A 13,711-nucleotide genomic window follows, 5' to 3' on the forward strand; every position below is an offset into this window, starting at 1 on the left:
GTCCTCCTTTTGTAAATTCTGTCCTCCCTTGAAAAATGTCCTACATGTCCTCCTTTATGATATTTGAAGACTAATCTGTAAATCTCCGTATTTGATCAATGCTGAACCAATCCGTTGCATGTGATGTGATATGACATGTTTGTATTTAACATGACAATTCATCAAAGCTCTGTACAGTATGATGAGATGCAATTATGAGATGCATGCTCTTCACACAGGAGACCTTGAGAGAGAGAGAGAGAGAGAGAGAGAGAATGCAAATGGCTTTGTTTACTTCTTATCAAAACATGACATGGTACCTATGCATGCAGTAGAGATTATTACAGTGTATTATTGTTGCAATGAATAAAATGTTTTTTATTTACAATATTTTTTGCTTCAATTTATTAGTGTTCTCCTTTTCATTGTAAAAAAGTTGGTCACCTTAAAATATTTATAGTACACTTTCTATCAATTTTTATAGGCACTCCATGCTTTTATTTTTGGTCACATAATATGAAGGATATTGTGAAAGCTGAAGAAAATTTAGTTTATACTTTTTAATACAATTATGTGAATAAAAAACATTTCTTTAAACTTTTTTTACTTTTATTTTATGTTAATTATTTTGCAAACATACCACCAAAATGCAAGAGTAGTAATTCTGGTAGCTTTATAAGCCAAATAATGCAATAAAATGCTGCTTTAAAAATTAAAAGTTTAGATTTAATGCCAGAACACACTGACCTAAATCTCAAACTTGCACATAAAATTTAGGCACGAAATTTTGCACCTCTATACACAGATGGATGTTTAATATATGGAAGTCAGAGGATTAGGCCAGTTCATATATTTCATTTGGAGATGGATTTGATACTGAAATTTCAGCATCGAGTCCATCTTCAAATAAACTCTCAAATGCCAATTGTTGCAAAATTTGCAGCATTGGCTACCTACTCAGAAAAGTTGCATGCATCTATGCAAATGTCAGTCTACCAACTATTTGGAGCTTCATAAACATTGGCTTAGCAGCTTAAAGACCAATACTAGGTCTTTATGCATTGATTCAAATAGTCTTTTCATTTTTTATAGTAAGTTATATTTGTACAATTGCAAGTTTTTATGGCAAGTTTAACTTTTGTATTATCAAAATATTTTAAAACCAACTGTAATTTATTTTAAATTTTACACAATTTTTAAAATCAACCATAAATTATGGTGTGTTGCAGAAATCTTATTAAACTCAAAGTGTGTCACTAATCCAAAAAGATTGGGAAACACTGATTTACAGTATTGTTGTAATCTCCCTTGTCATAATATACCACAAGAGAGCACCAAAGAGAAAAATAACAACATATTTGTCTTCGTCTTACTCAGTTTTGTTTTGGTCATCAACCCAGGTGATTTATTATGTATCAGAGACAACTGTTAACAAACCAGTAGTTTTATGTCAAATAGTGTTCAATACAAACAATATGATATTAATACAAAGTAGCTGCTCTAAACAAATTCTTTTCTTTCAGACTATTCTAAAATTTTAATTATTAATTTAGATAAGCGAGGGCACCTAATATCTACCTCTAATACAAAATTACTTAGTATCTAAGTATTAATAATAGCAAACAAATTAGCCCAATTAATTATGGCAATCATTTGGTTTTTATTAATACATCAAGCTTATTTATGTATATATATATATATAGATATTTGTTATCAATGCAAATTGTAAAATTAAAATATTGATCAACTCTAAAAAATAGTATGTTGATGATGCTGTCCTGTGTCCTGGACCCTTAGTCTCAAGTTTTTCATGTTGTACTCAAATTGATGTCATTGAACTCACTCGTGTTACTATGACTCGCATAATTGGTAGTCTCAAGTTAGACCCATCGAGCGAACTCAAAAGGCAAGCAGAAGTAGGTCATATTCACTTGTTTACATGTGTCGTTAAGCACAATGGGATTATTTACAGTGCATCTGGGTTTGCGACTATAATGATTCGACCAATCAACTTTACTGTAACAAGTTGTAAACAAATCAATGTGAATTAGTTTACACATGTTATAGTTAAAAGTTTTGTCTTATAGCAATATAGTATGCAGAAACAAAATGGAAACCTCCAAGGTTTTATTTTTAAAAATAAGCAAAAAGAACAAAAAGAAATATTAGTAACATATATAGAAAATAATAAGAAAATGAACAGTGGAAAATTTGACAATGAATTTACAAGAAAAAATACAATTCGATTTGTGGAAAGAATTAGCTGAAAAATTAATTGTATATTGGAGCTAAAAAATCCGTTGTGTAATGGAAAAAGTGTTTTAATTTAATTCTTTCTTTATATAGTTTTCTTCCTTGATCTATTTCTTAAATTGTTTTGTTTATTAAGATTATTTATTAATCTGAACTTAACACTTCTGATTAATAAATAATCTTAATATAGTGTCTATGTTCTTAATAATTTATACATATAATTTACTATCATTTTAATTCTCTTTTTCGATGAATTAGATACTTATTTTTATTTTTGGAAAAATTTGCTGTATAATTTTATCAATTATGAATTGAAATTTTTTTATTAGTGTTGACTTGACATGAAAAGAAATAGCATTTACTCGTGTTTGAAAAATTCATTGCCTTCTTAAACAACTCTTTCGGCTCTTTCTAACACTTTGATTACCATCAGAATAGTGTATTTGTCAGCCATTTTCACTTTCATGTAGCGATCTCACATGCTCAACTCAACGTGAGTGGCAACTCGCATGGTTAGATGGGAAAGCATGTGAGTTATAACTAGAGACTACCGATTTGACGTCAGAGCCTGAGATGATACCACATGACATCTTCAACACATTGGGAGTTGTAACACGAAAAACTCGAGACTAAAGGCCCGGCAGTATTGACTATGCACCTCCGAGATTTAACTCTTTACGCAAAAAATAAACAAGTACATCCATTTCATTAGTATGCAAATTTGCTTTTGTCATAATAAATGTCAATAAGTTATAAGATTATCAGTATAACAAAGAATTGTTTGGAATTAAATTTTTTATGTAGTATTAATTAATTTATTTTATGTACCTAAATATAAATATATACCCACGTTAGAAATGAAAAAAGTTAAAGCAGTCATGTACTAGACCAGTGTCCTTCAACCTTGGGTCTGTGGACCAGCACTGGTCCATAGAAATTTCTTACCAATCTACAAAAAATTTTGTAAACTGGCAGAAAATTTTTTAATAACAAAATATTTTAACCTTGTAATTAATATAAACAGTTTTTATTTATTTTTTATTATTGAAATTATTTAAATAAAGTTCATTATATTGATAAATTGAAATTTTATTACAATTATTATATAGTACTATAATTACTGTATAAAAATAATAATAATAATAATTTTAAAAATTTATAAAATAATTACATTTATGCATGACAATTATGAAATGAGAATCAGTTGCATCATAATTCCATAAAACTAACAGCAGGGGTGCTGTTAGTTTAAATCTGCCAGTCTGAAAAATATTATTCCTATTTTTGCCGGTTGCAGGTGTGAAAAGGTTGAAGAGCACTGTTCTAGACCATTCTAAAATGCATTTTGGCTGTAACACTCTCAGCCCTGTTTTTTTTTTTTAAGGCCTCTTCCCGCTCTGAGAGCACCAAGACACCAAGAACTATCAATGAGAAATGTAAAATGTATTCTAATGTGTAATGTGAAGAAGGAGCGAAACGAATACATACTATTTAAGGGAGTGTTGCCTGCGAAGCAAGGGTGCTGTAAAGGTGTTAAGAGAAACCTGCCAACATTGTTGGGGATGATTGGGATAGGAGAGAAACAGTTCAATGAGAATAGCAGAGAAATAATATACCCCTGCAGAACAATTTACTAGTCTTATGCTAATGTATTTAGGATAGAAGAACACCGACCAGAAGAGGGCGCAAAATACTTTTTTTTTCCTTTTTTTCCCCTTCTTTTTTTTTGCTCCAAATAGAAGGTTCTTTGAAGCGAATTCGAAGAGAATTAATGCCTTAAACAGCAAAAGAAGTAAATATATGTCGTCTGCTGCTAAAAAAAAAAAAAAGATAAAAAAAAATCAAAAGACACCTATTAGGAATTGGGCTAGAAACCAGACGCAACCAATCACCAGAGAGGTGTATACAGTGTTTGTTGGTACAGACGTGAGTGCAAGTAAGCAGGAAAACTTTGGTTATTAAATGCAAAAATGTTTCTAAGAACTGGTGCCTGGATGAAAACCAATCAATGTGACCTATCTATAATTACTTAATAATTAATGCCTACCTTGGAAACCGCTAGGTTAGTTTTTTTTTTTTTATTAAATAGATGGCAGTACAATCATGCTGGACACACATAAATATAACTTATTTTTAAGGGGAGGTATGGGTGGGGGTGGCTTGTGGGACTTAAAGTCCCAGAATCCTGGTTATTTCTATCAGGTTGCTGTAGGGAGTCAATGTGGTGATTTTGCTGCTGGATGACTTGATTAAAATTTTTCTCGAGCTCCTGAATCAGAAAGCTTACTCCAGCCAGGCTTTGAATGGCTTTGTCTTTAAGTTCTGTCCGCATGTTGCGGGCGGCCTCTATACACTCTTTGATGGTGAATAGTTTCTCTTTTATTCCTTCTTCTAGCTCCATGATGATATCTTGAGACTTATCCATGCTAACTCTTTAGGCATTAATTTATTGGATTGACTTTAATTTTATTTATATACTATTCATACTATATTACTATTCCTACTGTATTATTTTAAAACTTTACCTAACCCAGGCACCAGAATGAATAAAAACAGTTCTTCACAAAAACAGCAACACGTCTTAACAGAACACACTCCTGAACTGGAATCTCTCAGCCCTGTTCAGTTAGATTATTTTGGTTTAAAAATTTTTTAAAAGTTTATCTCACTTTTTTAACAAATTCCATACAGAAAAGAAACATAAACATGTTCAAAATATGTATATGATATAATATAATATAATGAAAATTAAATGTATAACATAAAACAGTGGTTCCCAAAGTGGGTGCTGCCACCCCATAAGGAGCAGTGAGTAAATCTAGGGACAAAAAAAAAAATCAAGGGGATGGCAGGGGGCACTGGAAACAGAACCAAACAGTGACAATATGCAAGGGTTTGGGTCACTGACAACCTTTCCCTTTCCTCAGTTAAAATGGGTAAGAAGAAACATTGTATTTATTGGTTTCCAGATGTTGACAACAATGTAGGTAAAACTGGTCCACATGAGACATTTTACACAGTGAGACAATGTGGTTTACTTCAAATTTATGCAGTTTTGGGATGCCATTTTACCATCACACAACTGTCATGGCTGCACTGGTACACAGTTAAAATCAATTTTGTGGGGAATAGAAACTTTCACAGTAAGTAAAATTTTTTTGTTTGTAAGTCTTCAAAGTAAATGCTTGAAATGCAACTGAGTGCTGTAAAATACACTGACAACTAGAACTTCAGTTTGATATGATATGTCAGTAAAAGTATGATTGTTAAACTGTCTTTCTGCTCATGAAAATGCTTCCTCAATGTTACGGGATTAGACAGATCACTTTTTAGGGAAGTGTGTCTGCAGTACACAGTGAAATGTCTCACTGTGTACTATCTTCTACAGAAAGCTTCATTTCACCAAAGCAGTTCAGAAGTTTCCCTAAAGTTGCAGCCAGGAAATCAAATAGGACTACCAGAAGGAAAAAAGGAAAAAGTATGATCATGACTTACACTCCTGAAAAACAAGAAATCTGCAGGGCTATGGAGCAAAAGCAGCAACATAATAATCAAACAATAAAAAATGCTTGCAATATAATCTTAATTGATAGGCCTAGTCATAATAGCAGTGACATTAATAAGCTTACACAGAAATCAAACAGTGATTCTGTTACAGAAGATTCTATTTCACTGCGGTCAAATTTTTTTGGGGAACTAGATGGAGATATTAAGGAAGAAGAATATGTCTGAACAGAGTCTCCTCACAAGATACATTATGTTGGAAAAATAACTAAAGAAAAGGATGATAAAGAAAACATTTCTTTTGTAAAAAGACCTGAAAAGTTGAAAGGAAGTTTATTATACCCTAGCATTGCAGACCTTACAAATGTGAACATATCAGACATAAAAATGAAACCCTCCCCAGATCATGAGCAACAAGAAATTAGCAGGATACACAGTTTTCACTCTATTTTACAGGACTAAACATCCATTAGATATGCTTATTCTGAAGTAAGCCTACAAGTCTCAGTGTGGACCATGTTTTGTCTCACTTTAAAATTGAATGGAACACAGTGAGACAGATTACCAATTTATATTCATTTTACTCTACAATAAAAATTATTCAACTTATTACTCAGTTCTGTTTATTTAATATTACTGCATGCATATATATATATAATAATTTGCAACAAATATTACAAAAATTATTATTATTTTCTTATCATGAAGCATTTCTCATTTTTGTCTCACTGTGAATCATTCTCCTCTACAATATAACAAGGACACAAAGTGCAAGAGTAATAGAAAAGCTTTTCTAAGAATATTTCCAAGTCTTTCTCACACAAGGGAAAACAGGTTGAAGGTGTTGGGGTATGTCTGGGAGGCATTAAATATAAATTTATGGAATCAAGGTGGTGATGGCTCAAAAAACTTTGGGAATTACTGATATAAATGAATAACTAGCTGTCAATATCCACTATATATTTTAACAATTCTATTTGATATTTCTTTCCCGTAAATGTTATTTTATCTTTTTGTGAATATAATCATATCATAATTTCTCTACATAATCATCTATCATACATCAATATGTTCATACATATGTAATTAGTAATTACCTATTTATCAAACTATGCAGAACCACACCCAGTTCTTAACTAATATATTTATCATATTCTACTATACATAGTTCTGCAGAACTGTGTATTCTACAGTAGAATATGATAAATATATTAATTAAAGTTAAAGTTAGTTAAAGAAGTTCTAGCTTTCTGTGCAAAGAAATTTACCATTTTAGATATTTAAATACATAAAAATAATAAGAAATTAGATAAAAATATGAAAGTGTACAGTACATAAAATAATCAATTATCAGTCAGAAATATCTGAATATTAAAAGAAACATTTTCCAAATGTATATAAATTTTGCACTGTACAACACAGGAGGAAATCAAGCAAAAAGAAATAACTGAAGTGATAAAATGTATATCATGAATGATTAGCAAAAAAAAAAAAATACATAATTGGCTAAGAATGATTAGATACACCACAAAATATTAAAAATAAAAATGGTAATTTTAAAAAATTCAAACTTCCATACATAAAAAGTTTTAATAAAATATAATGTTCAATTAGTTCCTAAATAAACAAACACAATACAACATGTATAGACAAACAAAAAAAGAAAAAAATGAATCAATAAGCAACAAATTAGAACAAAGCATATTAGTACATAAATTAAATTGCAACAAATTATCAATAAGCAACAAATAGAACAAAGCATACATAAATTACATTGCTACTTTAAAAATCCAATATATACTGTATATTGGTAAAAACAAAAAGACAATTTAAAACAAGTAATTATCTATTGTGACATTGTCACAATACCAAGCTGAGTAGTGGCTTGCCCCTGTACATCATACTTTTCCTGTTGTCAAAAGTCATGCCGGTCATCTTTCCTTTCAGGGGAAGATATTTTAATTGAAATAACACATCTTCCAGTTTGTACCAAAAGTTTGTTTATAGTTAATGAGGAACCTCTTGCCCCTTATGTTTTCTATATCTGGTCTTGGCTTTTTTCTTTCTAACTTTGTTCTCAAGATTAAGAAAGGATAGACAGATAACAGTGGGAATTTATAGATCTACAATTTTTTCAAATTGCATCCCAATAAGAGTACTGAAACATGTTAGATCAATACAGTATAACAGATTAAATTCAACAGTCAGCAGATATTGTAATAAATACTGTACAATTGTGAAATTAATAAAAACACAATAAAAATAGTTTAAAAAGAAATTAGTAGCATTAAAAGAAAATTTATGATCATTTAACAATTATAAAATAGAGGGGAAAAAATGGAATAGTAATTGACAATGAAGGTGTAGGAATTATTAAGCAGACAAGTGTAATTAGTGAAAAATATTAGGAAAGAACACATTCATGAATATCATCATAAATAGTATTGGTGGAATAAACAGGTAATTATGATATCAAATTATAGTTTAAATAATAATACTTAGACAAACTTTAATTTATATTTTTGTAGGTTAATAATTCAAAAAACTTCAATAGATCTTGTTCCTTATTAAATTAATTAAAGAGATTAGACAATATAAAAAAATATATCAAATTAATGAATTAGAACCACTGGATAATTCATTAAGTAAAAATTTGTTTCAAAAATAATATTTATTAAATATATTATATTTTATACATTAAATAACAGTATAATTAGATTTAGATAAAAATTTCCCTAAAGATTATCAATAGATATAAGACAAAGGCATACACAAAATAAGCAAGGAACAAGAGCACAGGAGATGAAGAAAAAAATATAACTTAGATATGAATATGGAAATATTTTATTAATTAAAGTAATGATTTTCATAATGAAATTTGTAATGCTTTGAATAAATTAATATAATTACATATGTATAAAAATATTGATGTAAGATACAGGTAACCCCCATATATCATGGGAATTACATTCCAAAAAAATTGCCATGTTATGCGAGTCTGTGTTATACGAAACAAAGAACTAGTGCGAAAAGGGGGGTTGGGTTCCAAAAATTAAAAAACATGCTGTTAAATCCTTATTTAAATCAGATTTATTCATTTTTTTCATAGGTAAAATACTTATTTATTATTTAAGTAAATATTTTACCAGAGGATTATTCATCCTATATGATGATCTCTGCATGAGCATCATCAACTGGTAAGTTTTGAGTGCATTCATTAATAGCGGTTGCTCTGCAATGGGAGTGCACTGCTGTTTGTAGGAATTTAGGAACGACAGTGAAAGAAAAATGGCGGTGCCCGCACTATCAATAGTATCGTGATGGAGGAATCTATAATTCTAAAATGAGCTTTTAGAGGCAAAAGAAGTGTCACAATTGTAAAATTTACCCATTAAATGGATTATTTGTTGAAAGAGCATTCAAAGTAGACACAAAAACAATTAGAATGCTTACACAAACTTATGCAGAGGTATAAAAGAACACACCATTTATTACATTCCATGTTGTACGAGGGTTTTATCCAATACCCGAACCATGTTAGAGTGAACCCATGCTATAAAAGCACCATGTTATATAGGGATGTTCCCAATTCTCGAACCGTGTTAGAGTGAATCCGTGCTATAGAAGTGCTGTGTTATACAGGGATTACCTGAATATGTGAGATTCTAAATATTTTAAGCTGAAATAATCTAAAAATTACATAGAAAATTATTTAAAAATTAAATATTATATTTTGATAAATTTTTATCAAAGCTAAAAATCAAGAAGAACAAGGAACAAATGTATCTTGCGATGACAGTCAGTTCCTGAGAGATCTTTATCTCCATGACGGAAGGGCTGACTAAACCAAGACTCATCATGACACCCAGTCAGATGATCTTAACTCTTAACATCCATTGGATGTTGAAAGGAGTATAAAAAAGGGATATGCACCAAAATCCAGGCACATCATCGCACACCATCCAATATCCTCTTATGAATTTGTGTACCATACTTCCAGGGATTGGAACTTCCTCCCATCAAATAGAATTGGGAAAAGTCAAGTTATTACAGAGGTAATACAATATCATTTGTAAACTCTCTCTCACGTGTAGATTAGGGATTTAAGATATTTAAGATATATCAATTGTTGTATTCATTTGTTATCTTATTAAATCTTGTTATATTATTTTAATATGGGTTTACTTCTTGATTTGATCTTATCACTTGCCTACACAACACTCCACTAATAGGAATAGCCCTCCTATCTAAATTTATTTAATAGTATTTAAACACGCGTTAATCTGTTAAAATAGATTAACTGGTGTCAGCATCCTGACGTGATCGAGATCAGATGATCTTGATCTTCACTTCCACTCGATTTAGCCATCCTTAGATGCAGTGAGTGGCTCCTCCCGATCCGATGACAAGAGGGCAATACCCCTCGAACGTATTCTCACATGTATATTATGTAGAGAAGTTGTGATATAATCATAAGCATTAAAAAACAGAACATCTATGGGGAAAGAAATGTTGAATAAAATTGTTAAAATGTATAGTGGCTATCAACAGCTAGTTATTCATTTACATTATTTATACATTTAATTTTAATTATATTACATACATATTTTAAACATATTGATATCAGTTTTCCATACATGTCTTGTTAAAATGTGATTAATTTTTAAAACTTTTAAACCAAAATAATCTAACTGAAGAGGGCTGTGAGTGTTACAGCCAAAATGCATTTTAAAATGGTTAGAAGATGTACAAAAATAGTTAACCTCAGTTGTAACTAGAGATATATAATAAATGAGATAAATAGTCTCAATGTGTGATAAGCCTTTAAATACAACACAGCATAAATGTATAGGATCAAATAAATAATAAGTGGGTAGCTAACTGTAATAATAAGTAAAGTTTTTACTCTTTTTAACCAAACAAAAGCCAAAAAGCAATAATTAATTAGCATTCAATTTTGCACACTTCATTGTGGAAAGAAAATTGATTCAAAGGTATTTCCATCTCCACTTCACTTAAATTACTACTGAATACAGTAAGAAAATATTTATAAAAGAATACCTCATTGTTTTTAGTAATATGATAACACTTATTCTTTATGACAAAGACCTAATTAATTTTCAAACTATTTACTTTCTTAAATTAATTAAAAACACCTCCTTTTTATTTTATTAAATGTTTTTACTTTGATTCTTGAGCGTTTGTGCCCATTATCATTGGTGTGATAAGCCCTTACTATTATCTGCCTCACAGTTATAGATATTTTAATTAATTTAATTATACTCAGGGCTAAAAGAAATTTCTGTAATAACAATATCTACTTTCTATTTACCTTCTATTTCCTAATACAGCAAAAAATATGTATATAAGTAAATTAATTAAATAATTTAAAATAGCAATATCTTACCTGTTAGAAAATTGTCAAATGATTGAAAAGATTGTAAAAAATATTGCCAATTTTCCTGAACATCTTCAGATAAAGATGCTAATATTGAACTGCTAGTTATATTAAGCAATGGACTATAAACTTTTTGTAAAGCAAATTGTATTCTTAATATTATGGCATTTCCAAACTCATCATCTGTTTGTGCATTGATCATTCCAACAAAGACATCCTAAAAGTTTTTAAATTTTTGTAATTAATTTTAAATTAACATCAAATTGATTTGGTTTCATTAAATTTATTATAAATACTAATAAAGCTATTTATCAATAAAATTGTTTTCTTGTAACATTATTTCAAAGATCACAGTCTTTGCCTTTAATAAATATGTTTCTATTGAATAATTTTGTTTTTAAGAAACTATTTTCTCTAAAATCTTTAAAATAATCTGTCAATGACATTGCTAAACTTAATGTGCATTTCTCATGCACATTTATTGCAACTTCTTATTATTAAATGCTTTAATACTTAGTTCTTTCAAATTATTACTATTTTCTATGCTATAAATGCCTAAATATGATGCAGAGAATTATTTCAATTCAATGTATTTCCTACAGAGTGCTATGCCTAATTACCATGAAAAGGCAGGATTGCATAAAAAAGCCACAAACTGAATTTCTTAAGGGCAATGTCCCAAGCAAGTGTCCCAGTTGCCCAGCTCTAACAACAGTATTGCCAGGATGAAGACAATGAAAAAGCAAGCTTCTGAGAAGACATATAAACAATATGACCACACTTAATAAAATCTTTTTATTAATTAAGTTCTCAATATTTTATTAAATTAAGTATTTTTTGCTACTATTATCTCTTGTGTAGAACTATGGCCCCTACTTCAAAACTGACCTCAACTCAAATTTTTTTTTCAGTAAAAATTTGCAAGTTAGTATTTCATCAATCACATTTGATAATTCATCAATCATAGGATGATAATTTTTGTGTGTTAACTCAACCTGATGGAATTACAATGGAATTACAATATTCAGAAAGCACCTGCTGTTTATCAAAACAGCAAGTGCTCTCTGTTAAAAACAAGATTTCAAAAATTGAAGTAATTTATTTGTTCAAGTCAAAATTGGCCTAAACCGCTCTTAATAGAAATGTACTCAATGTTACATTTCATACAGAAGTTTTATCAAAAATGTATAATTTTACTTCGTTATATAATATACAATGACTCCTGTTTACCAAAATTTTAAAAATTTTATATTATAAACATTTGAGTTGTGGAACCATTACAAACAAATATTGATATATTCAGTTGTGTGAGCAAAAAGTTTGAGAAATGCTGTGCCAGACAACATGGCTACTCTCCAAACACCATTGAAAGATCTAATTTGTCATCATTCCTCCATCAGCCTAACAATCACTCCTATGAAACCGTATACAAAGATGTTACATATGACAAAACTGGCTGCCCTGTACAAGGAAATTGCCAGAAATAATAACTTTCAATCAGTGGCGTGCTGTCATTAGAAGCAACGGAAGTGCAACTTCCCTTGTATTTTATAAAAAATAAATACATATTAATTTTAATTACATGAAAATAATTGCACAATATTTTATTATAACCGCGTTATGTATCTTATTACAAATTTCTATACTGCACGTGAAAAAGAAAATAAGATTGCTATTGTATATTCAAATATTAGTGGCGGAGTGGAATCTCTGTATTGTCAGATTCCAAAAAGCCAGATTTGCGCACGCGCTTTACAGAGCACCAACCTCACCCGGTTTAGCTGGTGGAAGATTACGACCTTGAGTTGATGCTACACATTCCAACGCTTCCAATGCTATCCGGGACCGGTTCTGGGCTGTTAGTCGCCCGCCCGCTAGATATTTGGCCAATTACATGAATAACGAGTAGATTTATAACTTAAGCCAACCAATAAGAATTTACTGGTATGTTTTTACGATAGTTCTGTATAATTGATGGGAGTTTAAAAAATCCATTAAAATATTTGATATATTTATTACGCTCTCCGATTTTATATTAAACCGGTCATTTTCAATGTTAAACCGGTGATATTACGATTTTGTATGTCCCATCTCTAAGGGGATGTAGAAAAAAACGTGTACAATTCTTGTATAATGTTAAAAAATTAACTGTTACTTTGACAGTGTCATTTACAACTAAATTTAATGAATGAGAGAGATGCACCAGGTACAGAAAAAGCGCTAGAATTTATTTTCCTTAAATTTACAATTTATGTATCCGTTTGTCATAAAAATTTCTTTTTCCACTTTTTTCCCGAGACTACAAATATTCGAGTACAAAGTAACCGGTTTTGACTTATTTCTACTTAAGAAGTAGTTAAATAATTAAGCAATTAGGGAATTGGGGACATAAACAAAACCCTGATGAATATTGCTTAATACCGGAATATTACTTAAACAAAAGCTTAACCGAACGAATCTATAGCCGAGAACAGTGAGAACTGATTTCTTCGAAATACTGTATTAGATGTAATAAAGACAGACATTTTTCTAGTTCGACGAGAGTGACCGAAAAGTTGTAAATTTTGGAAATTTCCG

At 30.0% G+C, this 13,711-nt stretch overlaps 1 protein-coding gene across 1 annotated transcript in view; it reads right to left on the reverse strand.

Annotated features, from left to right (window-relative positions):
- LOC111642290 (dynein heavy chain 5, axonemal-like) overlaps window positions 1-13,711 on the reverse strand; it is a 96,731-nt gene that overhangs the window by 62,339 nt on the left and 20,681 nt on the right. The window contains exon 2 of the mRNA XM_023388620.1: window positions 11,144-11,351. Coding sequence (XP_023244388.1) covers window positions 11,144-11,336 — 193 coding nt within the window. The 5' untranslated portion in view covers window positions 11,337-11,351. The remainder of the gene's footprint in view (window positions 1-11,143; window positions 11,352-13,711) is intronic.

Source organism: Centruroides sculpturatus, unplaced genomic scaffold (assembly GCF_000671375.1).
Source record: "Centruroides sculpturatus isolate CEXI.00-Female unplaced genomic scaffold, Cexi_2.0 scaffold1425, whole genome shotgun sequence".
NCBI classification, from domain to species: domain Eukaryota; kingdom Metazoa; phylum Arthropoda; class Arachnida; order Scorpiones; family Buthidae; genus Centruroides; species Centruroides sculpturatus.